The 27,091-nt window shown below is 59.2% G+C and overlaps 3 protein-coding genes across 3 annotated transcripts; 1 reads left to right on the top strand and 2 right to left on the bottom strand.

Annotated features, from left to right (window-relative positions):
* Positions 1-1,741: 1,741 nt before the first annotated feature.
* Positions 1,742-16,879, bottom strand: PRPF31 (pre-mRNA processing factor 31). Its single transcript, XM_047100988.1, has 14 exons — positions 16,792-16,879; positions 15,415-15,599; positions 15,252-15,312; positions 12,632-12,715; positions 11,939-12,036; positions 10,925-11,031; positions 8,981-9,150; positions 6,987-7,144; positions 5,615-5,704; positions 4,154-4,281; positions 4,000-4,072; positions 3,410-3,538; positions 3,216-3,314; positions 1,742-2,133 (listed from the first exon to the last, which is right to left on the bottom strand). The coding sequence occupies exons 2-14, from the start codon at positions 15,589-15,591 to the stop codon at positions 2,008-2,010; spliced, it is 1,500 nt and encodes a 499-aa protein (XP_046956944.1). The 5' UTR covers positions 15,592-15,599; positions 16,792-16,879; the 3' UTR covers positions 1,742-2,007.
* Positions 16,880-16,950: 71 nt separating this feature from the next.
* On the top strand, positions 16,951-24,417 carry TFPT (TCF3 fusion partner). The gene is made up of 6 exons (XM_047100997.1): positions 16,951-17,361; positions 17,768-18,026; positions 20,539-20,609; positions 23,454-23,523; positions 23,603-23,815; positions 24,264-24,417. Exons 1-6 carry the CDS (start codon positions 17,339-17,341, stop codon positions 24,381-24,383), a joined length of 756 nt encoding a protein of 251 aa, XP_046956953.1. The 5' UTR covers positions 16,951-17,338; the 3' UTR covers positions 24,384-24,417.
* Positions 24,418-24,475: 58 nt separating this feature from the next.
* NDUFA3 (NADH:ubiquinone oxidoreductase subunit A3) lies at positions 24,476-26,831 on the bottom strand. The gene is made up of 4 exons (XM_047101000.1): positions 26,705-26,831; positions 26,408-26,482; positions 25,048-25,125; positions 24,476-24,627 (listed from the first exon to the last, which is right to left on the bottom strand). The coding sequence occupies exons 1-4, from the start codon at positions 26,814-26,816 to the stop codon at positions 24,536-24,538; spliced, it is 357 nt and encodes a 118-aa protein (XP_046956956.1). The 5' UTR covers positions 26,817-26,831; the 3' UTR covers positions 24,476-24,535.
* Between the last annotated feature and the right edge of the window lie 260 nt (positions 26,832-27,091).

Below are 27,091 nucleotides of genomic sequence, written 5' to 3'. Positions count from 1 at the left end.
TGGGAACCGTTTGAAGACTTGCTAAAATGCAGATTCTGGTTCAGCAGATCCCAGATTCTGGTTTTTGACAAGTTTCCAGGTGATGCTGATGGTCCACACTTCGCACTTGTGAGTAGCAAGGATTCAGATCAGTGGTTCTCAAAGTCGGCTGCAATTAGAATCACCTGGGTGGCTTGGAAAAAAAAAAAGCCAGCCTCTCAGGGCTTACCCTAAATGAATGAAATCTGAATTTTGGAGGATATGAACCAGATAGTAATTTTTAAATCTGCTTAGATGATTCCAACATGCAGCTAATCTAACAGAGAATTTTATGGAGCAGTGGGTTCTCAGTGACGTACCTGGACCAGCAGCATAAACACCACCTGGGAACTTATCAGAGATGCACATTTTTTAGCTCCCCCATAGACCAACTGAATCAGAAACTCTGGGCCCCGAAACCCTGGTTTTAACAAGCCATCCAGGTAATTCTCAAGCATGTTCAGTTTTGGGCATCTCTGTTCTAAGACTATGCAGGACTGCAGCACCAGGTGACTCCGATTCTTTCTTGGCTCTGGCCACGGAGGTGGAGGCTCCGAAGAGGGCGGGCAGGGCGCCCTCCCCCGGGCAGAGCGCCCTCCCCCGGGCAGAGCGCCCTCCCCCGGGCAGAGCGCCCTCCCCCGGGCAGGGCGCCCTCCCCCGGGCAGACCCATCAGCAGAGATCAGCAAAGGCTGTCACTTCCAAACAGGGCTCATCTAAAGACTCCAGGATAAGCGTGGGGACACAGCTAAGCGACCTAGGTAATTTGGCCGGCCACTAGAAGGATCCCCCGGGGTGATGTAGACTCTGATGTGAGAGAGGAGACTCAGAGAGCTGCTAAGGTCCACAGACTGAGCCCTGAACTGAGACACACTTAGAACAAGTGTGATGGGGGGCGGCCCAGAGAGAGGAACAGGAAGGGAGATCTCAGCTAGGACCCAGCCGGCTAGAGCCCCAGGGAGAGAGCGAGAGATGGAGGGGGGAAGGCGGGCACAGGTGCAGGGCGGGCTGCGCACCCACCTCCTGGGTAACTAAGAGGGGCACTGCCCTCACGGGTCAGTGACCAGGCTCCGGCACTCTGTGGAGCCCGGCTCCAGAGCACAGCAGACGGCCCCCGTGTGGGGCTCTTCCTGAATTAGCTCTTGCAGGGTAGCTGCTGGGACTGCCTCTGCTGCCAGCGTTGTCCCCACCTGCCTATAGGCCACGTGCCCCTCAGCCAAAGTGAAGGAGACCTTGGCTGAGCCCCGGTTCCAAGACAGCCTGGGGGCTCCGCTTGCTGAGCTGGCAGGAACTCTGACGGCACTGAGTCCCTGCCAGCAGGGAGCCTGTGTGCTCGGCCCCATCGGGGCTTGGCTCACCAGTCCACACACCGGACCCTGACGGGAAGCCCAACACCGAGCAGGTCCTGGGCGTCCTTCACGTCCTCACGAGGGGCCTGTGGCATGGAGGCTTGCACACCTGAGACCCCACAGCCACCCCGGCTGGCCCGTTTTCAGGGCTGGGGCTTTGGGCAGCCGTATCACTTGGGAGCATCAAAACAATGGACGTTCTCCAAGTGGTCTGGAGACGGAGAGGGCTCCGCTCTTCCTGGAATCCAGGACAGGGAAGCAAAGGGCCAGGTTGGGGCCCAGACACCACCTGGATCGGGAGCCCCAGCTTTGTCCCCCAAGCCCCACAGCGGACTCCTCCAGTCGTGCAGGTGTTTGACAAATGATCACTCCCCAGAACAGAACCTGATGATGTGCTTTTAATTGCACTTTTTCCAAAAGTATCTCCCTTTCTACGTAAAAAAGATGAAGCGTGACGAAGACTGGCTCTATCCCCCAAGATGGGGAGGCCGTCTTGGCGCGCAGGGGGCCGGCTCCTCCCATGCCTCCTCGGACAGTCCTGGCACGGGGCTGCTGAGGGACACGCCCAGCCCGATCCTGACCCGGGTCCCTTCGGAAGGGCAGGGCCCGTAGCTTCAGGGGCAGCCACCTGGGTACAGTCCCTCAGGTGGACATGATGCCGCTCTTCTCGCCCTTGACCTTGAGGAACTCGGCCATGCTGGAGAAATACTTCTGGTTGGCCTCGGCCACCTTCTTCTCGGCTGCTTGCGGGTTCACAATCTCCAGGCCCTGGGCAGGCGGGGGAGGTGACGATGGGGTGGGGAGCTGGGCTGGCCGCTGACAGGTTCCCCCCCACCCCGCCTCCCGGCCCAGTGAGAGGATCACGAAATGTCAGGGAGCCCTTCTCAATGGTCCTGGGGCCCCAGGTGATGGGGACAGTTTGCCAGTCACCAAACTGCCCCCGCCCCAAAGGAGGACCTGGGCATCTGAATATTTAACAGGTCCTCCAGGTGATTTTAAAAACACAGTTTCAGAACAGCCAACCCGGTTTGGTTCCTGAGTAAGGAAACTGAGTCACAGAGTGAAGCGGCTCCCCTGCCGCCGTGCTGCGAATCACACCAACCCCGGTAGGGACAGTGACCCGCGCTGGGGGCCCCACAGTGGCTGGCACCTTTCCCAGTATCCTCCACACGGTAATCCTCACCTTGCGGCTGAGGCCTCCCTGGGGGCCTCCAACCTGACCCCTCACCCCCTCTTCTCCGTGCACTTTCCACTTTCCGACAGGCTGTGTATCTTACCTACCTGACCTGCCACCCCATAAGGTCCACAAAGGCAAGGCTTACTGCCTGGTGTCTGTGGTTTTACCCCCGGCCCTTCCAACGGTGCAGGGGACTTAGGTGCTCAGCAGACCCTTGCTGACAGAGGAAAGCTGTTCTGTTTGATGCCGTGGGACACACCAGCCCTCTTTTGTGGGCGTGTAAGCCAAGGAAGGGACGGACGCAGTGGCTCCATCCTGTGCACTGGCCGGGCTGGGACCTCACCCTCCCAGCCAGCTATGAACCTTCTTAGGAGGGCCTGCGGTTGTCCCAACCACCCAGCACCTCAGGGAGGGGCTGAGCCCGCTCGAGGTCACAGGGTCGCCCACAGCCTGAGTCTAAAGCCAGCCTGGGCTTGCTGGCAGGACCGTGTCCCTTCTGTCCCTGCTAACTTGAGCACCGGGGGGCCATGCCCTCCAGGGGCTTCACTGATGCCCTGTCCACACCAGCCCCGTGAGGAGCTCGATCGTGTGCCTGTCTCACAGGAGAAGAGGCTGAAGTCCAGGGCTGCTGGGAAAGCTGGGAGTGGAGCCGCCTGACTCCGGCGTCCAGTACCTGGAGTGGGGTGAAGGCCACACTGGAGGCTGTCCCTGAGGAACGGTCGCGGATGGTGGACTTCCCTCCGTACACCACACTCTGCTTCTGCAGTGTCCGCTGTGGGGAGGTGGGGGCAGGGGACGTCTGGGCTTGCCCCGGGCTTGCCCACCGGTGCCCCCTCACCCCTGGACCCGCCCAGGCCTGGTCTGTACCTGCAGTGTCTTGGAGATCCTGGCTTTGGTGGCCTCGTTCACCTGTGTCTGCCGTACCCGCCCGCTGCCTGATTTGCCCAGATGGCCCAGGCTGAAGCCCAGGTCCTCCTGGTAGGCGTCCTCCTCGATCTGGTGGGAGGAGAAGGCATCCGGAGTTAGCCACCCTCCATCAGCTAGACACCCAGGCATTCACCTGATTCAGGTGCCTGCGGGGCCAAGATGACCCCCGAGAGGGGCCGTGTGTGCACGCACACGCGCGTGCACGGGGTCAACAACCGAAGCCGGGCTCGCAGACCAAAGGACACTCGAGCTAGTTCTTGCAGGACCAGCAGGGTGATGCTCAGAGAAGAGAGTGGCGGAGGTGAAGCCAGGGGAAGGACATGTACGGGAGGGCGGGGGGCGGGGGGGATAGGGCTGGCACAGAGTGCTGTGTAGGGGTGCATGGATGTGGGGGAGAGACCGGAGGTGGGCGTAGTGCCCCAGCAGAGAGGAGAAACGTGGCAGGGGACAGAGGGACAGCGCTTGTGACAAAGACGACCCCTGAGGCCCCGCAGTGGGAAAGGGCGAAGTGTCTGGGTCGGGGTTCTGACCTCTCCAAAGCTCATGCGGTTGGCCTGCTTCCGGATCTCGGTCAGCCCCAGCCGCTCCTTCATCTTGCGGTACCTGGGGATGGGCACCGGGGGTCAGCTGGGGGGTGAGCCCCTTCCCTTTCCCTCCCCCCTGACCCCGGGCCTCGGGACCCACCTGCGGCCGCCTCGCTTCTTGCGCTGCCCGTCCAGGGGCGCAGGCAGCGGCTTTACCTGCTTCACAGGGGGTGGCTCCTGCCACTTGTCAAACTTCCGCTCGATCTCGTCCTTCAGCTCGTAGCCCACCTGGGGAGGGCGCGAGGGTCCCATCAGGGCCTGGGGGACCCGTCCGCTCTCGGGCCCAGACTCCTCACTGCGCTACACACACAACTGTCTCCTCGATGGGGGTGCAGGCAGCCCCTCAAATGCAACACAGCCAACCCCAGGCCCGCGCCTCCTCCCCAGCCTTTGGCCCCAGCCTCTGCAAGTGGGGTCACCCGGGAGCCTCACCTCCGTGCTTTCTCTCCCAGAAAGCTCTTCCTTCAGAGAGACCCCAAATGCCACCCCCCTCCAGCACCTCTGCTGCAGCGAGGTCTCTGCAGGACCCACCCCGCCCCACCGCCAGGCTGGGGCCTGCGCACTGGCCGCTCCCTCCTCCTGGGTCTCTTCCCCCAGGCACTCACGGGAGCTGCTTGCTAGCGTGACCCAGGTGTACGTGCGTTACACCTTCACCTCTTCAGAGAAGACCCCGCCCCCAACATCCTGGTTCAACAGGGCCCACCTCCCCCACCAGCCCGGCACCCTTTGACCCCTACTCAGCAGTGACACGGCGCCCCTGGACACAGCACAGATGTCCCTGGCCCCCTCGCCCTGCCCCCAACCAGAACGTGCATGCGCACACAGGTCTTTGGTCTGAGCGGCTCACTGCGGTACCCCCAGCATCTCGACCAGCGGTTGAGAGGAAGAGAGAAAGGAGGGAGATCACAACCCTGAACACTGTGCCAGGCTGGGTGTCTGGACGCCAGTGCACAAGACACAAAACACATCCCCTTTCACAGAGCGGGTCTGCTGAGGAACACAGAGGCGAACTGAATGACGGTCTGGATGGTGACAGGTCCTGGTGCAGCAGGCAAAACCGCCCCACCAGGGTGTCCACATCCTCGTCTCCGCTCCGGATGGAACTTTGTGGGTGTGATCAGGTGAGAAATGTGAAGACGGGAGACGATCTAGATGGCCAGCGTGGGCCCCACGTCATCACCGCGTCCTTAAAGGAGTCAGAGGAGGACCCGTGGAGACAGGCCTCGAGTCAGGGAGAGACAGAAGACGCCACGCTGCCAGCAGTGTGGACGGAGGAGGGCTGCGAGCCCCGGGCAGCAGGCGCCTCCAGAAGCTGGGAAAGGCAGGGGGCAGATCCTCCCCAAGAGCCTCCAGAGGGAGGCTGTGCCAGCACCTGGATCTCAGCACAGCGGGACCCTCGGCGGACTTCTGACCCACAGGGCTGGACGACGACACTAATACACGACACCCCCCCCTCCACACACTTAGAACAGTGCTCGTGTGTGCTGGGTCCCCTGATGGTGCCTCCCCCCAGGACACAGGACACACCACAGACCCACACAGACGCCCGCCCGTGCCTCACCTTCCCCTCTGTGCTCTCGTGGAAACTGTCCACGCGGGCTGCCAGCGTGCACTTGGCGGCCACCAGCCGGGCCGCTTTCCGTCGGAGATCCTGGAGCAGCAGGAAGGGGCAGAGTCAGTGAGAGAATTCGTTTGAGAGCCCTGAGCATTTCAGAAGCCACAGGCACCAGGGCTCACCCTCTGCCCACCAGCACTTCACCGTCCCTGCCACGTGTTACTGTGAAAACCTGTAATAACGTGTTACCGCCACAAACCATCATCATTGCTGTTTTCTTTCAGCCCACTTTTCAAAAACTTGAGCCCCTTTGCACAGACATCTATACTACTGCAGTGGAAGACTGTCACATACTAAAAAGAAAGTGATTAAAATAGAACACATCCATCTGTGCGTCAGAAAATCGTGTCCTGTGCCACGAAAGGCAGGTGGCCCATGATGTGAGATGCACCAAGATGGCACACGTAAAGCCACAGCCATGTCTCGATAAGTAGCGACAATAAAGTTGGCAGTGGCTTCGCGTGGCGGAAAGCAGCCTTGCCCTAAGAGTTCCGGCCTGGCCCTCAGCTCTGGGAGGTAACCTTTGTTGGCCTGGGACCTTGGACAAGGCAGAGACCAACCATGTGAGACGCTCAGGGGGGTGTCTGGGTTACAGGATCTCAGTCGACCTGGAACCCAGATCAGCCACCTGGGCTACCCAGTCAGGTCTACACAACTCAACCCCAGAGAAGACTCCCAACTTGGGGAGGCTCAGTGGGGCTTCCCTGGTGGCGGTTCCCCCGCACGCTGTCACGTGTGGAGGCCGGGAGTGACGTGGGCAACGGGGAGAGGAGGTCTGGAAGTGCCGTGGCTGCTACTTCTGGCTCCGACCCCACCCACTTCCTCCCTCGGCTGCTGGGAGTCTGTCCTTTCGTGACAAACCACAATTCAAGTGCGTCAGCTCAGTGAGTCTGCACCTCCCTCTAGTGGGTTATTGAAGCTGGGGGTGGTTTGGGGACCCCTGCACCTCACGAGCTAATGCTTATGTTGCTTCTTATGTGCAAGCGTGACCTGAAGGTGTTGCATACATTAAGAGTCCTAATCACAACCCTGGGAAGCAGGTTCTATCCCCCCCATTTTACAGACAGGGAGACTGAGACACAGAGCTCACATCTCTTGCCCCGTTGTTAATCCCAAGTCCAGCACATCTGCTCCAGGGCCCTTGTTCTTACGCTCCATGTGACCCTGTCGTCCGAGCTCCTAACCACTGTTGTCAGCTGTGACCAGTGGGAACCGGGGAGCAGAGGGGCAAGTTGCTGAGGCTCACACTGCCCCCTGGACAAGGCTGCTTCTGCCACAGCAGAAGGTTCCACGGGGACCACGTGTCAGGGCGGCTCACCGGGGGCAGAGACTGCACGATGTCGCTGTGGTAGATGTAGCCAGTGTGGGGCAGCACAGAGGTGGACGAGAAGCCAGACAGCGTCTTGCGCTGGGCCCCAAGCAGCATGATGTTGCAGGCGGGCATCTTGGAGAGGTTGGTCAGGCCCCCAGCCACGCCTGCGGCAGGAGAGAGGGAGGGAGGAGGTCAAAGGAAACACGGCACTTGTTTGGGGGCTCACCGCACACTTCGTGCCTTAACCTGAGCGTCTGGTTGAGTTCCCGAGCTGGCCCTGCTAGGGAGGGCTGATGGGTCCCGCTTCGGAGGGAGGACTCAGAGGAGGCCCAGAGAGGTGAAACCACCTGCCTGAGGGTGCACAGTGCGGAGGCGGCCCAACGGGAGCCCCCAGAGTCTACAGAGCTGCACGGCCCCTGCTGTGTTAGAACAGCGGCCACCAGGCTGGGGACGCTCTGATGACGGGGCCTGGTGTCAGTCACCCCTGGGTTCCCGTGGGCTTGTCTCCAGGCCCAGCGCAGAGAAGCTGCAGATAAAAACGTTTACCTTTCACGGGGGACTGCTGTGTGCCAGGCTCCGCGCTAGGCGTCTTTAAGGATTAGGTAAGCGATCAAGGCATGGTAACTCGCAAGTGAGAAGAGCGCCGCCCGCCCAGAAGCTGACATCAGAGTCCCCAGAACCTTGGTGCTGCCTTATAGGACCGAAGGGACTTTGCAGACACAGTGAAGGACTTTGAGAGGGGCGGGAGGGAGGGGAGGATTCTATGAAGCACAAGGGTCCTTGTAAGCTGAAGGGAGAGGCAGAGAGTCACAGGGATGTGAGACAGGAGATTTTAAGGTAGGGAAAACCCGGAGCCAAGGGTGCAGGCAGCCTCTGGAGGCCAGGAAAGGCCCGGAAGTGGACTCCTTCCGCTCCTTCCTCCTAGAACCTCCATAAAGCAATGCAGGGGCCGGCCGACACCTTGATTTCAGCCCGGAAGTCACAGGCAAGTAGCACACCGTCAATCACCACTGGGGAAACTGAGGCACGTGAAGATGGGAGGTCAGTGAGGGGGAGGCAGGATCCACACCTGAGGTGATCTCGCCCCGAAACCACCGCAGCCCCGCACACGCCTGCCACTCCAGGCTGCGCTAGGAGCTGAACCGTGTCTCCCCAAATTCCTGTGTCGAAGCCCCACACCCACGACCTCAGAATGTGGCTGTGTTTGGAGACGAGGCCACGAAAGAGGGGATTCAGGGGGAATGACATCACTGGATGGGCCCTGACCCAGCACGACCGGTGTCCCCACAAGAAGAGAGGACAACACAGACGCGCAGAGGAGAGGCCAGTTGGGCAGACGGCCCCCTGCAAGCCGAGAACCCAGCCTGCCGACACGCTGCTCCCGCCTTCTGGCCTCCCAGCCTCCAGGACCCCGTGACAACGAACCTTGGTTTTTAAGGCCCCCACTGCCTGCCGCCCCCGCCTGTGCTACTTTGTTATGGCAGCCGAGCAACCTAGCACACAGCTGCTCCACCCAGGTCCCCGAAGAGCCCCTCAGCTGAAGGGGCTAGGAGCCCGAGGGGGCGCCTGCTCGGAGACCGCAGGGAGTCTGAGGAGGCCCACCCTTCAGTCCCAACCCGTCATCAGGACTGCTGTCCCCATCTCATGGATGAAACCATGGTCCTGACGGCTCACACCGCCTATGCTGGGCAGCCCAGGGGTCTGTGTGGAGCCGGGAGCTGCCGGGACGTGCCGGCCGAGCAGTGCCGGGGTCCCCAGCAGCCACACCACCTCCTCCGGGCTGGTCAGGCCAGCCCTCCTCAGGGCCACCATTCTTTCTGCGGGTCTGCAGGACAAGCAGGCTGGCCGACCTCTGTGATCTCCAGGAGGGATGACAGGGAGAGAACAGGGCACGGGGGCCCTGGGCCAGATGCCCCGTTTCATACATGAGGGGTGTGGCTTCCCCACGATCACACCGTCCAAGGTCAGCCCTCTGCCCCCACTCTGCCCCAGGACCTCACCCATGATCTTCGCGGCTGTGGATGCCCCGATGATGATGGAGAGGTTGGGCGCGATGAAGGACATCCGAGACTCCACGTACTCGTAGATGCGGTGCTTGGAGGCGTTTAGCTCCAGTGCCATGTCACAGGCCTCCTCCAGCCGCTCCAGCTCCTCCTCCGACAGCTGCTGCCTGCGGTGGTTCGGGACTTAGGGATGTGGCTGGGACGGACCCGGCCCCTCCTGGGTATCCTACCTGACGGGCACAGGAGCCCTGTCCTTCTGGCTGTGTGCTCATGCGCAAACGCACGTGTGTGCACACGTGCACATGTACACATAGCGTATATGCATGCACACAAGTGTGCACATATACACGTGTAGCCACAGCATATATGCGTGCGTGCACATGTGTGCACATATATACGTGCACGCAAGCATATAGGGGTGCACACATACGTGCGTAGGTATGACGTGTATGCATGCACGCACGTGCGTGCGCGTACACGTACAGGCACAGCATATACACGCGCACGCACATGTGTGCACATGTACATACAGCATATATGCATGCATGCACATTGTGCACATATACACGTGTACGTGCAGCATATGTATGTGCACGCACACGTGCACATATACACATGTAGGCACAGCACATACACGTGCGTGCATGCATGTGTACATATACATGTGTGGGTATGGCATACGTGCACACACAAACGTGTGTGCACATATACACGTGCAGGCACAACATATACGTGTGGATGCACGTGTGCGGCCTCAGGGCTACTGTAAGTACTATTAGCCCGGAAGCGAGGGTTGCTGGGAATCATAGGTTTTCAGTCAGCACCGCTTGTCAGCCCGGGCCGGCCCCTCCTCATCCTCCAGGCCTCAGCCTCGCCGAGCACCAAGGTTCCTGCCCTGCTGCTTCCCTCGGGCACCATCACCAGCTGCGATCCACCGAGCCTCCCGTCCACCTCTGGCGCTAGACAGCAGCCCCCCAAGGGGACCCCACCCCAGATTCTCAGCAGCGTGCCCAGCACACCCTGGCACCAGGAAGGTGCCAGGCTAGTACTTGCTGAAGGAAACCACAAAGGTGGGCTGTCATCACTATCACTTTACAGAGGGGACCCGAGGGCAGGATGGCGAAGGGACCCGGCGGCCACAGAGCTGCGAGCCGGCAACCAAACCGGGCCATACCCCTCCCTCCCTCAGTTGCCCCGTCGCGCTTATGGCGCACAGACGAGGGACCGTGGAGCCCGCCGTAGGCCCCTACAACCAAAGCCCAGTGGGCTGAGGCTCAAGGCTGCTCCCCCCAGTGGCGAGCTAAGAGCCCAGTATTCTCCCACTAGAGACCCTGGCCCCTGCATGAGGCTGAGACGTCACCTCCTCCAGGAAGCCACCTGCCCCAGTCTGGAGAGATGCCCCTCCTCTTGCGCCCCAGGCCACTCGGCACCTGTCTGTGCTCTGACACTCGCCCTCCAGCCTGTGACCTGCGTGTACACCTGCCTCTCCCCAGACAGGAGCTGCTTTGCTGAGTTCTCTATCTCTGTCCTCAGAACAGTGCCTGGCGCTCGGTCAGCATTTATTCAGTCAACAGAAGTGCAGCCTGAGGGAGGTCTCCACGCCACAGGGCTGTTCTGGAGCTAAGGACACGTTCTTCTCTTGGACACGGCACGGATGCCACAGGGGCAGGCAGACACCAAGGGCCCCAAACCAGGTCCCTGCCTTTACGGACACCTTCATCCCAGCGAGGGGGAACGTGCCCGCGACAAACGCTTGTAACCCAGGCTGGCCCTCTGCCTCACCACTCAGGACCCCCAGGCCCCACACTCACTCCACACGCGTGGGACAGAAATGAGCTGTCCTCCTGAGACAGACACCCGCCCACTGGGACCCTGCGACCCTCCTCTGCCATTAGATGGGCCTGCGGGGGCCCCGGTGACTCCTCGCCCCTGAGCACGCACCCCTGGGTGGTGGAGGCGGTGACGCTGACGACCATGATGGTGGCGTTGGTCAGGATCTGCTGCAGGTTCTCGTTGTTCTTGCACTTGTCCAGGCTGTTGCCCAGCTCCTGGGGGCAAGAGGGCAAGAGAGGGGAGGCCCGGAGACTCAGGGAGGCCCGAGAACCTCTCCTGCTCATGCAGCCACCCGGGTCTCTTCTGGGGACACTGGCAAAGCTGGGCTCTGTACACAGAGGACCTCCTACCAGTTCCAAGAACTTCCCCGCTGAGGGCATCAGCACCACAGTGCTGATCCAGGACCGGCCACCCAGGGAGGCCCCGCCACCCACGTCAACTCGGAGCGCAAACACAACCATGCTGCTTCCCTGCACGGACGGCCCCCTACCATCCTCCTCCCCTGGACTCACGAGGGGGCCTCCTCGCCCGTGTCCCTGCCTTCACCTGGGCCTGACCCTCCCAGGGCTTTCCTGTAAGGCCCAAAGCCTTAGAGGTCAGATGGCATCCGGCCTCACCAACTTTGTCTCCCCACCGCCGACCGCCTCGGGGTCCTGGTGCTCTTAAGTTCCCCCAAGTCTCTGCACGGCTTCCCCTGCATCAACCTTCAGATCTCCACTCAAGTGCCACCTGCTCCAAGCACGGCCAGAGAAGCGCTGGCCGACACGGGGCACCCCCTCATCTCCCTCCCTGCTTCCTCGGCCTCAACCAGCTCCGGCCCTTCTTGGGAGGCCCACCCAGGGAAGGAGTGGGCCTGGAGGTGGGCAGAGCAGCCTTGAGAACATTCCTTCCAGGCTCCACCCCTTTCTTGCTGGGAAGCCTAGAGCAGCTCCTGGCCTCAAGAGAACAGGGAGGGCAGATGAGGCCTTGGGAGCCGTGGCTCCAGGCCGCTCACCTGCTCTCTGTTCCCAGTGGCCGAAGGCTGACTGAGGGGAGCCTTTCCCCTTAGACCCGGGGGTCCAAGGGCAGGGCCCTGCCCCCCATCACTCAGTTCTTCCTGAGTCCCCACTTTGGTGCACTCACCTTGACCGTGCGGATGTAATCCAGTGCGTTGGGGACCAGGGACTCCAGTTCGGGGAATCGCTTTGAGTACTTATCCCGGATGAACTTGTGGATGATGTCTGAAGTGGACAGAGAGGCGAGGTGTCTGATGAGGGGGCAGGCGGACTCCGCTGGCTGTCCCCAACATCCACTGCCCCTCTTCCCTTAGTGACTGAAGCCCTGAATTTAGCGGGGCTCACGGCCACCCAGCAAAAACGCCGTTTCCCTGCTGCACGCAGCCACGTGAGTTAGTTCTGGTTTACGACACGTGATCTGAAGTGACATGCAATTTCCAGGTCACCCCTTAGAGAACTGTGCCCTCCTCCTCCTTCCTCTTTTGCTGGTGGGATGTGGAGGTGGGCAGTCACCTCGGACCCTGACACAGGTGGCAGATCAACAAGACAGAAAGGGCCTGACACCAGATGCCGCGACTTTAGGCCTGGGGTCCTCACCCAGACTCTCACATCACAGGAAAACACACTTCCTTCTCAAATAAGCCACTCTGCTACAGCAGCCGAACCTGGACTTGAACCAAATGAGGAGTCTGGGGGCAGGACCCTGGGGAGGCCAGTGGGGAAGGCGACCAGGATCCTGCCTCTGCCCTCCTTGGGGACTGGAGGGGGCCGTGAGGGACGCCAGGCAGGGCCATCTCTGCTCGCCCTTCAGGGCACTCACTCAGTTCGTTCTCGATCTCCACGGTCAGGTTGTTAGCGTCCACGATGACCCGGTATTCAGGGGCCGCCTCGACTGGTCCCATCACTGTGAGGGGGAAAAACAGCCTGGGGGTGTGTGTCTAGGCTCCCGCAGCTGGGGGGAGACAGGGTGTGGCTGCAGGGGCTGGAGGAGTAAGCCTGGAGGTGGGTGTGAATGTCTGCAAACCTCCCATCTCTCCCCATCCAGTGCGCCCTCCAGGCGTCACGACCCCATCTTGCCCTGGAACTAACCCTCCGGCGGCTCCCCACACCAAGAGGCCACGGGCCTAGCTCCCCAGACTGCCGTCTGAGGCTCCCAAAAGACAGGAAGCCCTGGGAGAACAAGAACTGCGTCTGTTTCCCAGGGCTGCCCCCTCCCTGTGCCCAGAACAGCGCCTGGCACACTGGTGCCACTCCGGGGTATCCGCCGGCCTCTGCACCGTCCCAGCCCCACCCTCTCATGACGCCCCAAAGGGCTGACTGCAGTGCCTGAACACCCAGGGCTGCTTTGCTCTCCTCTGGGCCTCTGCATATGCTGTTCCCTCCCCTTGGTACATCCCTTCCTCACATCGGTTTCTGAAACGTTCCTCTCCAGGTTTCAACAACGATCACAACAACGATGGTGAAGGTATCACCATCAGCAGCAGGAGCAGCGGCTGACACACACAGGACTTACCCTGTGTCTCCCACCGTCCCAAGCATCTTGCAGGCATTAACCTCTTACCCACAACCAGCCAGAGGTGTGGGCGTCAAACTAGACCAACGTTGCACAGAAAGAAACGGAGGGACATGGCCTGATGTCACAGAGCCAGCAGATGGCAGAGCTGAGATCCGGCCCCAGAATCCACATTCTTAACCCTGATGGCTCAAGTGTCTCTACGTCCCTAGGACTCGGAAGGCACCCCGGAATCCTCTCTGCTCCCTCGGCACCCCCGCGTATCCATTAGACACAACCGCCACCCAGTGCTGAGATGTCCCGTGCCCGCCTCCCACTCTAGACGCCTGGTGACATCAGGTCTGACTTAACCCTGAGCCTGACCCGACACGTCACTTTCACTGCTCCCCACAGCTCGTCAGACGGAGAAACCCCCTAGCCTGGTGTTCAAAACCCTGCAGGATCTGGCACTTTCTTCTGCCGCCATGAGCACAGCAGATAAGCGAGGCTCTACACACACAGCTCCTTCCCAGGGCACGCGGCCGCTGTTCTCCGTCTGGTGTGTGGATTCACACTTCAAAGTCCATTTCAGGTACTGGCTCTTCCCTGGCCCCAGAGCTGGGGTCAGCCCGCCCCTCCAGCGGCTCCAGAGTCCGGAGCCCCCTCCATCCCAGCAGGTGCTGCCCACCAGCAGCTGCCTGGGCCTGCCTGTCAGCTCCGCCAGAGACTGAGCTCAGAGCGGAGAGCTGGGCGGATTCCCCAGGGCACCCGGTGCCTCCAGGGGCCCGCCACTGAGTGCCTCAGAAAAACTTTAAAGGAAAGAAGCAAAGAGCGGGGAGCGGGTCTGACCACACCGCTGCTGTGCCTGACAGCGTCCCGTGGCCGCTTCAGCAGTAAGTTCCATCCCAGAGCTCCCCCTTGGCAAGAAGACCGTGCGGCAACATGAGCAACCTGTCAGAGCTGAGCTGAGCGCTCGAGACACCCCAGCACTCCCGGAAGCTGGTGCTCCGATAACTGCCCGCTGCAGGGTCACTCACTACTTACCGAACGATACCAGTTTTCCACACACGATAGCAGTAATGTTCCTTCTCTTTCTTTTAAAAAAAAGTTTTTTTTACATTTGTTTATTTTTGAAAGACAGAGAGAGACAGCACAAGTGGGGGAGGGGCAGAGAGAGAGGGAGACACAGAATCCGAGGCGGGCTCCAGGCTCTGAGCTGTCAGTACAAAGCCTGATGCAGGGCTCAAACTCACAGACCGCTAGATCATGACCTGAGCCAAAGTCGGACGCTTAACCGACTGAGCCACCCAGGCACCCCACCTTCTTAAGTAAACTGAAGGAAAAAAGCACGCTGGTTTAGAGAAAAATGTAAATAACGAAACGAGTGGTTTACGGAGGTGGCAAAACCCTTAACCGGACACGTGAGTCACTGACACTTGAGAAGCCTTGAGGGGAGTCCTTCTGCAGCAAGTAAGCGCTTGGCAAGAACTTAAGAAGTGTCAGCTTCATGATGCAATGTATTCTCAGGAGAGAAGGGAACCAGGTTGGGATGCAAAAGAAAAAGGGGCGCCTGGATGGCTTAGTCAGGTAAGCGTCTGGCTCTTGGTTTCGGCTCAGATCACGATCTCCCAGTTTTGTGAGATTGAGCCCCGTGTCAGGCTCTGTGCTGACAGTGTGGAGCCTGCTTGGGATTCTCTCTTTCTCTCTCTCTCTGTCCCTCCCCTGCTTGTGCGCTCTCTCTCAAAAGTAAATGAATAAATATTTAAAAAAAAAAAGAAAGAAAGAAAAGAGAAAAGAAAAGAAAAGAAAAGAAAAGAAAAGAAAAGAAAAGAAAAGAAAAGAGGGCTCTCAAAAAGTTTGAGAAGGAGGCAAGCCGAACTTTCAAAGCTACAAGCAGCAGAGGAACCAAGGGGCGGGGCAGGGGAGGGACGTGGGAGGGGGAAGTTACCTTCTGAAGCTTTGGCTTGCTTGCTGATATACTCCTCGATCTTCATCATGATCTCAGCAAACTGCTCAGGGAAGACAGGAGAGTCGGAACTCGGAACTCTTCAGGAAGAAGAGCTACTGCGCACATCACCCCTGCGGGGAGCCCCTATTTACAGCCCGCTCACCATCTTGCTGTCCCACAGCTTGGCGATGCTCTTGACAGAATCCCCGGAAAGATCCAGCTGTGTCTCCTCCTGCACATCCTCGATCGCCGGCTCCTCTTCTTCCTCCCCATAGCTTCCTCCTTCCTCCTCTTCCGCCGCTTCCTCAAGGTCAGCCAGAAGCTCATCTGCCAGAGACATGCTGAGACCTATGGGAAGGGAGAGCGAGGTCCCCCCTTCATTAACAAGAGGGGGCTTCTCCCCAAGAAGGCCCTGGTCCTTACTGGATCGACCCCACGAGCAAGCAAGCTCCATAAGGACAGGTGTTTTCATCTGCTTTGTTCTTCAGCTTCTAACTGTGCCTGGCATGTAATAGGTGCTCAATAAATACCCAGTGAATCACTCCATGAACAAACCTCCCAGAACCAGGTGGTCTCCGGTCATAGCTCCCACCACCTACCCTTCTCACACTCACGTCACTGGGCAAGACACAGCACGCCCCTCACGCCACCACCTAAGGCTTAAAAAAATTCACATCCTCTCTTTGAGATTGGACGTCTCCTAGGATCCTTTTTTCTCCTATAACAGAGACCCCTCCCCAAAACTGTAGGGCCCCAAAAGAGTGACAGATATCCTAAAATATTGATCTCCCTAGACAACAGGGCAACCAGGTGGGGCCTAAGGTGTCTAGAGCCCCCAGGCCGGTCCCCTCTGGCCATGAGCAGCCTCCTCAGGTACTCCAAGCGCTGGACAAAATTAGTATTTTCTTTGAGTCCCAGAGGGTGGAAAAGAATGGGAAACACTACTCATCAAGATACAATCCCACTGTTTTTTTTTTTTTTTTAACGTAAAACACCTCTCCTCCTTCCCGTTCCTCCTTCCTTTCCCTAAAACAACCCCCCTTCCTCATTTCCTTCCCTTCTACACTGCCGTCCCTGAAAGGAAGTATAAAAACAGAGGCTGCATGGGTAATGTGTCGAGTGAAGCACGCTGGGGGCTGGGCCCCCGGGAGCAGCGGGACTCGGACACCGGGGGCCTCACGGCCAATGTAAACGCGCAGCCGAGGCGCAGCTGCAGACACGCCTGGCCAAGCGGCCAAACATGTTGTCAGGTGCTCTTTCTTCAACAAAAGAGATTCAGAACTTTGAGGCAGAATCTCTGTTTCAAAGTTTCCATGCGATCATTTAAGTGGATAATTTAAAACTATAACCCCCCGAAATCCCCGCCAATACAGGCCAAACCCAACGGATCACGGGACAGATTTGGCCCCTGAGGCGGCAGTTGGGGACAAGCCTCAGAAGTCCAGTTGCACGTATGAGACCCTCCTGCCTCCCTGCGCACGCCGGCCCCTGGCCCCAGGAATCAGGGCTCCCGCCCTCCCCGCGTCCGCAGCGCACACACCTCTTCCCAGCCGGCAAGACGGTTTCTAGGCGAGTCGCTTCCCGACAGCGGTTGACGCTCACCGATGACGTCTCAGCTTCGCGCCGTCGTCGCGGTAAAGCTGCGCTCTGATTGGCTCCCGCCCCGGGCTGCCTTTGGAACAACAACTTTATTAGCTCCTGCCGCTAGGCGGAGAAGCGGTGAGTCCGAGAGGAGACGGATCTGTCTGGTTTACGGCCTGCCGAGGACTGAGGCTGCTAAGTGGAGAATCGCCGTAGCCGGGCGAGAAGGTGCCGAGACAAGAATAACGACGGGGGTGACTCAGACGACTAGGAGAGGAGTGCGACGAGAAAGCAAGGCCTTTAAGCCGGGACTCGGGGTGGAGGTGGAGGGGGTGGGGAGTGAAGCCGGAAATAGGGAACTACTACCCCCAGAAGGCCTAGCGGCTAAGTCCCGGATGCCGTGGCCGTAAAGCCTGATGGGACAAGTAGTTTTGCGAAAGACTTAACCTGGAGGTTTGCGAGGTTGGAAGTTCTGAGACCCGCGGCGTCCGGAGAGGGAGACAGACATGGAACTGGAACAGAGAGAGGGGTGAGTGGCTTTGCATAAAACTACGACTCCCAAGAGACATTGCGGTTGCAGCACGTGCAGCCGTCTGCGCTTTTAGCTGAGGGTGGTTGGGTATTGTAGTTCATGCAACTGCTTTCGCTTAGCGCTCTTAAGGGACCAGGGTCTGTGCTGGGCCATCCGCGGGGAGAAAGCTACGGTCTGGAGTTTTGGATCCTAGGACCAGGGGTCGGGAGCCTGGGCTCCTGGATCCTGGGACGAAGGGCTGGGGGCTTGAACTCCTTCGGATCCTCGGGGAGCAAGAGTCTGGAGGTCTGGATCCTGGGACGAAGGGATGGGGCTCGGACTCCTGTGGGACTCTAGGATCTGAAGGATCCGGAGGGGGCTGGGGGCCGGGAGTTCAGGGTCCCTGAGCCCCCTGACCTTGCAGGACCATGGCAGCTGTGGGCTTTGAGGAGTTCTCAGCGCCGCCAGGCTCAGAGTTGGCGCTGCCTCCGCTGTTCGGTGGTCACATCTTGGAGAGCGAGCTGGAGACAGAAGTGGAGTTCGTATCTGGGGGTCTGGGCGGCTCTGGGCTCCGGGAGCGAGATGAAGAGGAAGAGGCCGCCCGGGGACAGCGGCGGCGCCAGCGAGAACTAAATCGAAGGAAGTACCAGGCGCTAGGTCGGCGCTGCCGGGAGATCGAGCAGGTAGGTGAGTGCGGATTCCCCGGCTTGGGGGCCCCTTGGCCTAAATAACCACCCCTTCCCCGTCTCTGCCCATATGCCAGCTTTCCTTACCTAGCTGAATGAACCTTTCATTCATTTATTCATTCATGGTTCGTTTGCTCTGCGCCTGTTACCTGTCGGGCACATGCAAAGCACCTGGAGAGCGGTGTGCTCACCAGCGACCCTGACCACCCAGATCAGCTCACTGATGTTTCCTACGTGCCTCTGGTGCTCCCGCTGATCAGGCTTTTCAAGTCCCCCTTACCCCTCACGTCAGGCTCTCACGTCCTGTCCATCCTGCCTCTTCAATCCCACTTGGATCCTTCTCCTGTCCATCCCCATGGCTCCTGCCCCAGACACAGGTTCTATACGCAGCATCACAGCATCAGCTTCCTTGGTGAGAATGAGGAACGCACCTTTGGCAGGGACCAGATCTAGAAAGGCCAGGAACACCAGGGCACGAAGTTTGGGTTTGGTTTTGTTTTGAAGGGAGGAGGAGCTCCTGAAAGTTTTCAAACGGAGGGAGGAACAGGGTCAGATCTGGGTGTTTGAAAGACTGAGCTGGGTTGTGTTAGTGTCACAGGCCTCCTGTCACCAGGTACTAAGTAACGGCAATGCACCCTCCCGTAGTTATGGAGGCTGGAAGGGCAAGGTCAGGGCAGCGGCGGGCTTGCTTGCTGGCAATCATGGTGTTCCCTGACCGGTGGATCTCTGCCTTCATGTGGTGTTCTTCCTGTGTGTGCCTCTCTGTGCCCCAGCTTCCTCCGTTTGGAAGGACACAGTCATGTTGGATTAGGGCCCACTTAGTGACCTTTGACTCCAACACCTCTGTGAAGACCCTATGTGCCAAGGTCATGTTCTGCGGTACTGGGAGAGTTAGGACTCCACCCACACCATCCAACCCCTCACAGTGGTGATGGGGAGCGCTGGAAGAGGGGCGGCTGGTGTAGTGGCCCGGGCAGGACGGGACGAGGTCTGAGCTGGAGCGGGGGGTCAGGAGGCGGCAGATGGAGACCGCGGGTGGGCGTTCAAGCCGTCTTAGGGTGAGGAGTGCGTCAGGCTGCCTGGAGCAGGACCTCGGTTCACCCAGGGCTGGCTGGCTGTGTGCTCTGACAGGAGGTGTTGGAGGACCACAGGGCAAGTGGGAGGGAGCAGTCAGCCCCGTGTACTAAAACGTCCCCCCTGAAGCTGCACTAAAGCCCAAGCTGTGTACGCCCAATGGCAGCTAGGATGTGCACAGGACGCAAAGAGCCATTTGGTTTTATGTATGTGTGTGCGCGCAGGCGTGCACTAGATGGTTTGTGGACAGATCGGGTGTAACGTACACGAACCAGACAGCATACATCTCGAACTAGACCGCGGTTGCCTCCACACCGTCCTTCAGCTCACCCCGACCTTCCTCCCTTTTCCACCGCTGCTTTCTTACTCTTCCCCCTGGGGACTGCTCTCGGGGATTCCACAACAGCAGTGAAACATTTCATCCCGGGAATCCTGCATTCACAGGGCTTTTCAGTACCCGGGTGGTGCCATCAGAGCGACCGCTGTCATAGGGGAGCACCCACCGTGTGCCAGGCTCGCCCAAGGCTTTCCGCACAGGGCATCTCCGGGCTCCCCGCTGTCTCCACCCACTCCACGCCCCACCCCTGCACTGCCCCAGCTGGCAGTGGGGACCCCAGCCCTGTTTAACACGTCATGCTGGTGTCCACAGGGACTCAATCATCTGCTTAAATGGAGCCGGCATTTGAACTTCTGCTCTTAGCCCCACCGCCCCACTCCCCATTAGGAATAGGTGGTGGTGTTATTCCTGTTTTTACAAATGCAAACACCTGAGGCTCAGGGAGGTTCTAAGGAACTGGCCCAAGGTCACCCAGCAAAGTGGCAGGCTGGGGTCGGAGCCCACATCTTCTGACCCAGGGGCGGAACCTGCTCATCTGTGTCTCTCTGATGGCGCTGAGGTAGCCAACTCCTGCCTAATCTCCAGCAAGTTGGCCTGTTTGGTGTTGCGCGACACTTGACATGACAGAAAGTCACGCATTTATTAGCAAGTATGCGTGGAGCACCGCCTCTGCCAGGCTCTGCTCAAGGCACGGGGACACAGGCACAAGTCCCTGTCCTTCGGAGCTTATGTCCCGGTGGGGGAGACAGACGGTGAGCAAGAAGAAAAGTGGGTGGGCGAGAAGGCAGTGAGGAGTGTGGGAAGGAAACGAGCCGAGGAGGGGCTGGGCGCCCAGGTTCTGGGGGGCAGGGAGAGGGTGGTGCAGTGTAGTGGGAGGTCTGGGTGGACTCCCTGGCTGGGAATGTGTGAGCTCAGACTTGAGGGAGCGGGGCAGGCGTGTGGGGGAGCCCCCAGGACAGAAGGAGGCCCACGGGAGTGGAGGGGATGCAGGGAGAGGGGCAGGAGAGGCTGTGTGGCCGCTCCCGGGTCACGGCACGGCACGTGTGGAGTAAGCGACGGGAGTCCCGGTGACCCGCGCGCTCTGCTGCCTCCCTGCAGGTGAACGAGCGGGTCCTGAACAGGCTCCACCAGGTGCAGAGGATAACCCGGAGGCTTCAGCAGGAGCGGAGGTAACCCCTTGCATGTCAGGCCGGGCCCCCTGCCTCCGCTCCCCGCTGTTGCTTCCGCCACCTCTCGGGCTGCGCTTGCCCCCAGCGCTTGCCGCTTGCCACGGCCGGGAGTGGAGTCGGCCTGGCGGGGAGAGGTGGGGCGGGGGGGGGGGGGGGGAGGAGAGGCGGGGCGAGAACGAAGGGGCGTGGCGTGAAGCCACGGGCTTGGCTTCGGGCGGTGTTGCTGCTGGGGGACTCTGAGCCTGCTTCCTGTCTCAGTTGAATACCCACAGGTGGCGACTTCACCTGAAACTTCATTAAAGTTGAAATTTAACATCTGTCAGGACACACTTAGTTCCTTGAAATGAAATAGAAAATTCGCAACATCAAAAAGTCCGTTCCTGTGTCACTGTCACCACATGCCAGGTGCTCCCCAACAGCGGCAGGTGGGCAGTGGTGACTACAGTGGATGGTGCAGGTGCGGGAAGTTTCTGGGTGCACTTCCGGAACACTTGTAACACCGTGGCAAGGCCACCTAAGCGCTGCCAACCCTCGATCCTGTCTGCAGCTCTGGACAGTGTCCACCCACTGGACAGTGACTTCTGGTCACCTCACAGGCATCCAGAACTAACCCTGATCTCAGCCCCCCAGCCCCCCCCCCGTCTGCTCGCGTCGGAGACTGAACCTTCCCAGCTGCTGCTTTCTGTCCCCCCCTCATCTGCTGCAACCTCAGAACAGACCCAGGATGCCAGCACCCTGGGCCCAGGGACATGGCTCCTTGTCCAATTCCTGCCACCCTCTCCCTGGCCTCTTAACCTCTCCCAGGTCCCCTGTCCCAACACCCTGGGTGAACCACTTTTCCTATCTGCACCAGTAGCCAACATCCTCTTTACAGTAGAACCAAGAGAGCTTACGAAGCCAGCGGTGGCCTGCGTGGCTGAAACATCACAAGGTTGGGAAGGTATCTGTAGCTGGTAAACTCCCCTCAACAATACACATCAGTCAGGACGGTTCACCGTCTGAACCATCTATCTGGAGCTCAGCCCTGTGGTTCTCACAGTGTGGTCCCTGGACCAGCAGCGTGGGAACTTGCTCTTGGCTCAGGTCATGATCCCAGGGTCAGGGGATCAACCCCCTGCATCAGGCTCTGTGCTGACAATGCAGAGCCTGCTTGGCATTCTCTCTCCCCCTCCCTCTCTGCCCCTCCCCTGTGTGCACTCGCTCTCTCAGAAAAGAAAAAAAAAAAAAAAAAGTGCCACTATGTAAAAACGGTAAGGCAGTTCCCCCAAATTTAAGAACAGAATTACCATGAGATCTAGCAATTCCGTTTCTAGACGTGTCCCCAGAAGAATCGGAAGCAGGTCACTAGCAGAGGTGTGCACACCCAGGATCCTAACAGTATTGACAAGAGCCTAAATGTGGAAGGCCCCAAGCATCCGGGTATGGGTGAGCGGAGGAACAAAATGTCTGCACGTGAGAGTATGATTCAGTCTTAAAAAGGAAGGAAATCCCACCACAGGCTACACCGTGCACGAGGACATTGTGCTTAGGGAAGCAAGCCTGTCCCAGAAGGACAAGATACCACATATACGAGGCACTCAGTCAAGGTCACAGGGGCAGAAAGGAGAATGGTGGTTGTTTAATGGGGCAGGGTTTCTTTCTGGGAAGAGGAAGAGAGCCCCGGAGTCGGATGGTGGGACGGTTGCACAGCAGTGTGAATGTACCTAATGCCGCGAAGCTGCACACTTAAAAACGGTTCCGCTGGCAAACCGTATGTTATGAATGTCTTAGCATAATTCTTAAACACTTTTTTTAGAAGTTAAAAAAAGATAAAAAGTAAGACGGACCAAGTCACTTCTCTGCTCAAAACCCTGCAGAGGCTCCCAGCTGAGTCCCCAGCACACCCCCTGCTCCTGCCTCAGGGCTGCTGTACTCACTGTGCGTTCAGCCAGAAAGGCTTTCCTGCCATTCCCTCGCCTCCGTGAGGCGGCCCCCACCGTCCATTTGAGGTTCAAGCCCTCTTCCAAGTATCCTTGTATTCTCCTCCCTACTTTTCCAGCTTACTCTTTTTTTCTTATTTTAGAGCGAGCACGTGTGCGCTGGCGGGGGGGGGGGGGGGTGGGGGTGGAGGGGGCCAGGGGGAGAGGAGAGGAAGAGTGAGAATCCCAGGAAGGCTCTCTACACTGTCAGCACGGAGCCTGACGCAAGGCTTGATCCCATGACTCTGAGATCATGACCGGAGCCTAAATCAAAAGAGACGCTTAGTGGCCTGAGCCGCCCAGGCGCCCCACAGCTTACTCTGCTGTTGATTGGCTGATGGTCCCCCTGCAAAACTGAGCTCAGTGTGCACAGGGGTTTCGTTTGGTTCCCCGATGTGTCCCTAGTACTGAGAACACGGGTGCAGAGCTGGTGTGGACACACCATGAGACTGCATGATAAACACTCCTCCGGGCGCCGGCCCACAGGTAGCATTCAGAGCTTAAACAAACAGAAGAACCCCAAAGGCCTGGAAGCCGAGACGGAAGCGGAGAAGGCGGCATCAGCAGGAGTGCCCTGCACCTTTCTCTAGCCCTTTGGTTCCTGGTAAAGAACTCAGCCGACGCAGGAATGTTCTCTGAGCCCGCACACTGAGCACTAGGAGACACCACTGTCTAGCTGCAGGGTCACCCTCACAGCCACCCGCCCACACAGGGTTGTTGCGTCCTGTCGACAGTTAACAGTGAAGAGAGGTCACCTAGTGTGGCCCAGGGTCCCGCTGGCTGGGCAGGTATCAGGCACTCAGGTCTCAGATTTGGGAGCTCCGAACCCCTTTCCCGACCCACCGGATGCTGACGCTGTGCCCCTGGGGGCCTCTCTCCGGAGCAGGTTCCTCATGAGAGTGCTGGATGCCTACGGCGATGACTACCGCGCCAGCCAGCTCACCATCGTGCTGGAGGTGAGCGCGGCCTCCTGGCGGGCCGGGCGGGCTGGGCGATGGGATGCAGCCTTCATCTGCTGCCCCTTCCCCCCACCAGGACGAGGGCAGCCAGGGCACAGATGCTCCCACCCCTGGCAACGCGGAGAACGAGCCCCCAGAGAAGGAGGGGCTGTCCCCGCCCCGAAGGACACCTGCACCCCCGGAACCCAGCAGCCCGACCCCTGGTGAGGGGCCCAGCGGGCGCAAGAGGCGGCGAGGGCCCCGGGATGGACGCCGAGCCGGAGCTGTGCCAGAACTGGCCCCAGTGCAGGTGGGACCAGGGCTCCTGCTTTGTGACAGTGCTGTGGGAGCCGGGCCCTGCAGCCCATGCAGGCTCAGGGCTGGGGCAGCTGGAGGAAGCAGGTTGGGCTGCAGGGGCTGGGATGGGCAGGGAAGGAGAAAGCTGGAAAAAGCCAGGTGGGGACTTGGGTGGAAAAGGAAGGAGAGAGACCTGGAGAAGGGAGGGGTAGGAGGGGGGCAGGAAGGAGGATGGAGAAGGTTGGGAGAGACCTGGAGGAGGCTGGGTAGGGGGCAGGTCGGAGGACTGGAGCAGGTGGGGACAGAGGAGGAGGAGGATCAGAGAACAGGGGTGGAAGGGAAGGCAGGGCTGTTGGGGTTCTCCCCGAGGTGCCTGAGGTTGTCTGAGGAGGCAGAATGGTGAGGCCAGCGGCCTTTCTCTAGGTCCCAGGCCTGCTCATGCCTGCCCCCCTCTCCCCCAGATTAAGGTGGAGGAAGACTTCGGCTTCGAAGCAGATGAGGCCCTGGACTCCAGCTGGGTTTCTCGGGGGCCAGACAAACTGCTGCCCTACCCCACTCTAGCCAGCCCCGCCTTTGACTGACCCCCCTGCCTCCAATAAACTGACCCACAGACTTGCCTTGGCCACCGTCTACTGTTTCCACCTCTGATCACACACAAGTTCAGATTCTGGGGTCGCTTTTCACATTTTATTGGCCACAGGGGAGGGGGCCTCCTCCATGTCACCGGAGGTGCTCACAGTTTCTTCAGCCACTCCAAGCTTGGACCCTCAGGGTCCTGGGGGTGGCTGGGCACGTCAGGCATGTTCCCATCATCTCGGAGGGGCACTGTGGGGCAGGATGGTGGCCCACTGAGACCAGCAGATCTCGGGAGGCCCATAGAGAAAGGCTAGACTGGCAGTTTATACCCAGAGAGGGAAACGGGACCCCAGGGGAGAGAGGGGACACAGAGGGATGGGAGAGCAGAGAGGGCAGAGACCCAGAATGACAAAAATCCAGAAAGCAACAGAGAAGGAAACCCAGAGAGGAATACAAATCTGCAATGACAGAAACTCAGAAGTGTAAACACTGACAGGAAATAAGTTTTATGGCACGTGGTTTGGATCTCAAAAGAAAAAAACAAAGTCCAGCCTGCACTGCAGAATCTGTCCCTGCTGAGGAAAGATCCACCCATACTTACTCCTCCCCCAGCACAGGGAAGTCTACCCCCACCCCCACCCCTTCCGGGCAGCCCTCCTTCCAGCTCACCTGGATAGTTGTAGGGCGTGGCCTGGTTGATCATGGTGGCGTATTTGGTGAAGGGGCTGATGGCGGGCAGAATTACAGCTGTGGAGAGACAGGAGTGAGGCCCAGGGGACAGTGGCTCTGGGGTGGGGGATTGGGGGTGGTCAGGGGCAGAAGCTGAATCTTGGCAAAGTAGGAGTCAAATGCATGGGAGGAGGGGAGCAGGGAGGTCCTGGCCCCTCCAGGAGGCCCCTTGGCACTCTGGGATCCCCATTTATCATCAGGAGAGGGGGTGGAGGGAAGAAATAGGGGTGGTCACCGAATGAGTGCAGGACCATAGAGGTGGTCGTGAAGCAGCAGGGGTGGTAGAGGAGGGGAGCATTTTGGGAATGTTCCAAAGAAATCATGAACTGTAACAAAATCAGGGAAAGGGGGGTTGTCATTGAGAAAGGATTAGTCTCTGAGAAATTACAGTTCACCTAGGGTGGGAGCCAGGAGTCCCAGAGGGAGTATAAAACAATGTTCTAGGCCAGCACTGTCCAAAACAAATGTAAGAGCCACATCTTTAATTTCCCACCTTCTAACACTCACATTAAAAATAAAGGATACAAATGAATTAAAAAAAAATTTTAACTTGGTACATCCCAAACAACTCAGCATATAGTCAACATGCAAAAAGCTTGAGATATTTTATATACTCGTCCTGTTCCTTGCAATCTGGTGTGTACTTTCCACGAGCGTAAAAGTGCTTCTCAGGTGCTCAGTGGCTAGTGTGGCCGGTGGCGGCCGTATGGGACAGGGGCTCTAGAACCTTACCCAGTGTGTGGCCCACAGATAAGCCGTGCTGACAAGGCCTGGGACCCTGATATAAACGCTGCATCCCAGACCTATGCAATGACAGCCGGCGAGTGACCCCCAGTGCACGCTGAAGTATGAGTAGCCTTGTTCTAGAACAGAGGTTATCCATCAAGGCAGCACTGAGGATTTGCAAAGGATACAGGTTCCCCTGCTCCACCTCCACCCCACTCAACTCCACACTGAATCTGGTTGATAGCGAGTGTGGAAATTGGGTACGATTCGGATATTTTTACCGCTCCGGTGCTTTTAATGGACACCCAGGGCTGAGAACCTGTCCCTTAGAGGGATCACGGCCTCTTGGGTAGGTGTGTACGGGTGGGAAGGGGTCATAATATTGGTGAGGGGGGTAGGCAAGGGGTCGGCGTGGGGGCGCTGACACACGAGCGGAGCAACAGAACGTTGAGGGCGGCGACGGGGCCTCGGAGCTCCAGGATGGACGCAGGTGGGGAGCGATGGGACCTTCGGCGAGGGCGGGGAATGGGGGTAAAGCTGGGACGCCAGGTGGGGGCGATGCACGCTCACGCACCGAGGCCCGCGATGGTGAAGGACGCGACCAGCACCGGCTCCTTGGCCCAGACATCCTTGAGGAAGGCGGTGAGTCCTGGAGCGGGGGCGAGGAGGGTCACCCCTGCAGGGGATGCCCCTGATGACCTCTAACCCTCTCGCGCCACCCCCACCCTGAAGGAGCCCTCTCGTGATCTCCGCGTCCCCCGCTAACCCCGACCCCTCCGCCTCTACCGGGACTCGGCCCTGCCCTACCCCCGACACTGCTCGGGGCTCCCGGAACCACCCGGCCCCGCGCGCCTGCGGCGCCAGCACTTACTCCCGGCCATCTTGGTCGCGTCGGCGGCGGCGGCGGCGGCGGCAAGAGCGCGGAGCACTCTGGGAGTTGTGGTCCCTGCGCCGGAGGCTTCGCTGAATCTGCGCGTGCGCATTGGCAAAGAGCAGCTGTCCTGGGCCGCGGCGAGGACGCGGAGTACTCTGGAACTTGTGGTCCCCGCGCGCGTCTCCGCAGTCTGAGCCCGCGCGTGCGCACTGCCGCAGAACAGCTGTCCGAAGCGGTGGCAAGAAAGGGGGCGGCGCTGCAGGTGTAAGTGCAAACCTGTCTCTTTCGCCTAAGAGTCACTCCCGAGCTGTACTCCCAGTCCTCCAGCTGCGACCCATCTAAGGCGGAATGCAATAGTCCTCAGTTTAGAGTTTGCTCAGGAAA

Source organism: Lynx rufus, unplaced genomic scaffold (assembly GCF_022079265.1).
Source record: "Lynx rufus isolate CCGP_SWC_20201006 ecotype Redwood Valley unplaced genomic scaffold, mLynRuf1.p SCAF_54, whole genome shotgun sequence".
NCBI lineage: Eukaryota > Metazoa > Chordata > Mammalia > Carnivora > Felidae > Lynx > Lynx rufus.
This window is presented reverse-complemented; position numbering and strand designations above follow the sequence as displayed.

What these genes read in the sequence shown, in the direction of transcription:
- PRPF31 (XM_047100988.1), bottom strand. Translation starts at nt 15,591, where the DNA reads ATGTCTCTGGCAGATGAGCTTCTGGCTGACCTTGAGGAAGCGGCGGAA. An exon ending in ACCGCCTCCACCACCCAGGG is followed by an intron (nt 9,151 to 10,924) that starts GTGCGTGCTCAG and finishes GAACCACCGCAG; the next exon opens with GCAGCAGCTGTCGGAGGAGG. An exon ending in TGGCCTTCACCCCACTCCAG is followed by an intron (nt 2,134 to 3,215) that starts GTACTGGACGCC and finishes CCGCCTGCCCAG; the next exon opens with GGCCTGGAGATTGTGAACCC.
- TFPT (XM_047100997.1), top strand. Translation starts at nt 17,339, where the DNA reads ATGGAACTGGAACAGAGAGAGGG. An exon ending in GAACTGGAACAGAGAGAGGG is followed by an intron (nt 17,362 to 17,767) that starts GTGAGTGGCTTT and finishes CTGACCTTGCAG; the next exon opens with GACCATGGCAGCTGTGGGCT. An exon ending in GCTGCCGGGAGATCGAGCAG is followed by an intron (nt 18,027 to 20,538) that starts GTAGGTGAGTGC and finishes GCCTCCCTGCAG; the next exon opens with GTGAACGAGCGGGTCCTGAA.
- NDUFA3 (XM_047101000.1), bottom strand. Translation starts at nt 26,816, where the DNA reads ATGCGCACGCGCAGATTCAGCGAAGCCTCCGGCGCAGGGACCACAACT. An exon ending in CGCGACCAAGATGGCCGGGA is followed by an intron (nt 26,483 to 26,704) that starts GTAAGTGCTGGC and finishes CCCCCGCTCCAG; the next exon opens with GACTCACCGCCTTCCTCAAG. An exon ending in CTTCACCATCGCGGGCCTCG is followed by an intron (nt 25,126 to 26,407) that starts GTGCGTGAGCGT and finishes GTCTCTCCACAG; the next exon opens with CTGTAATTCTGCCCGCCATC.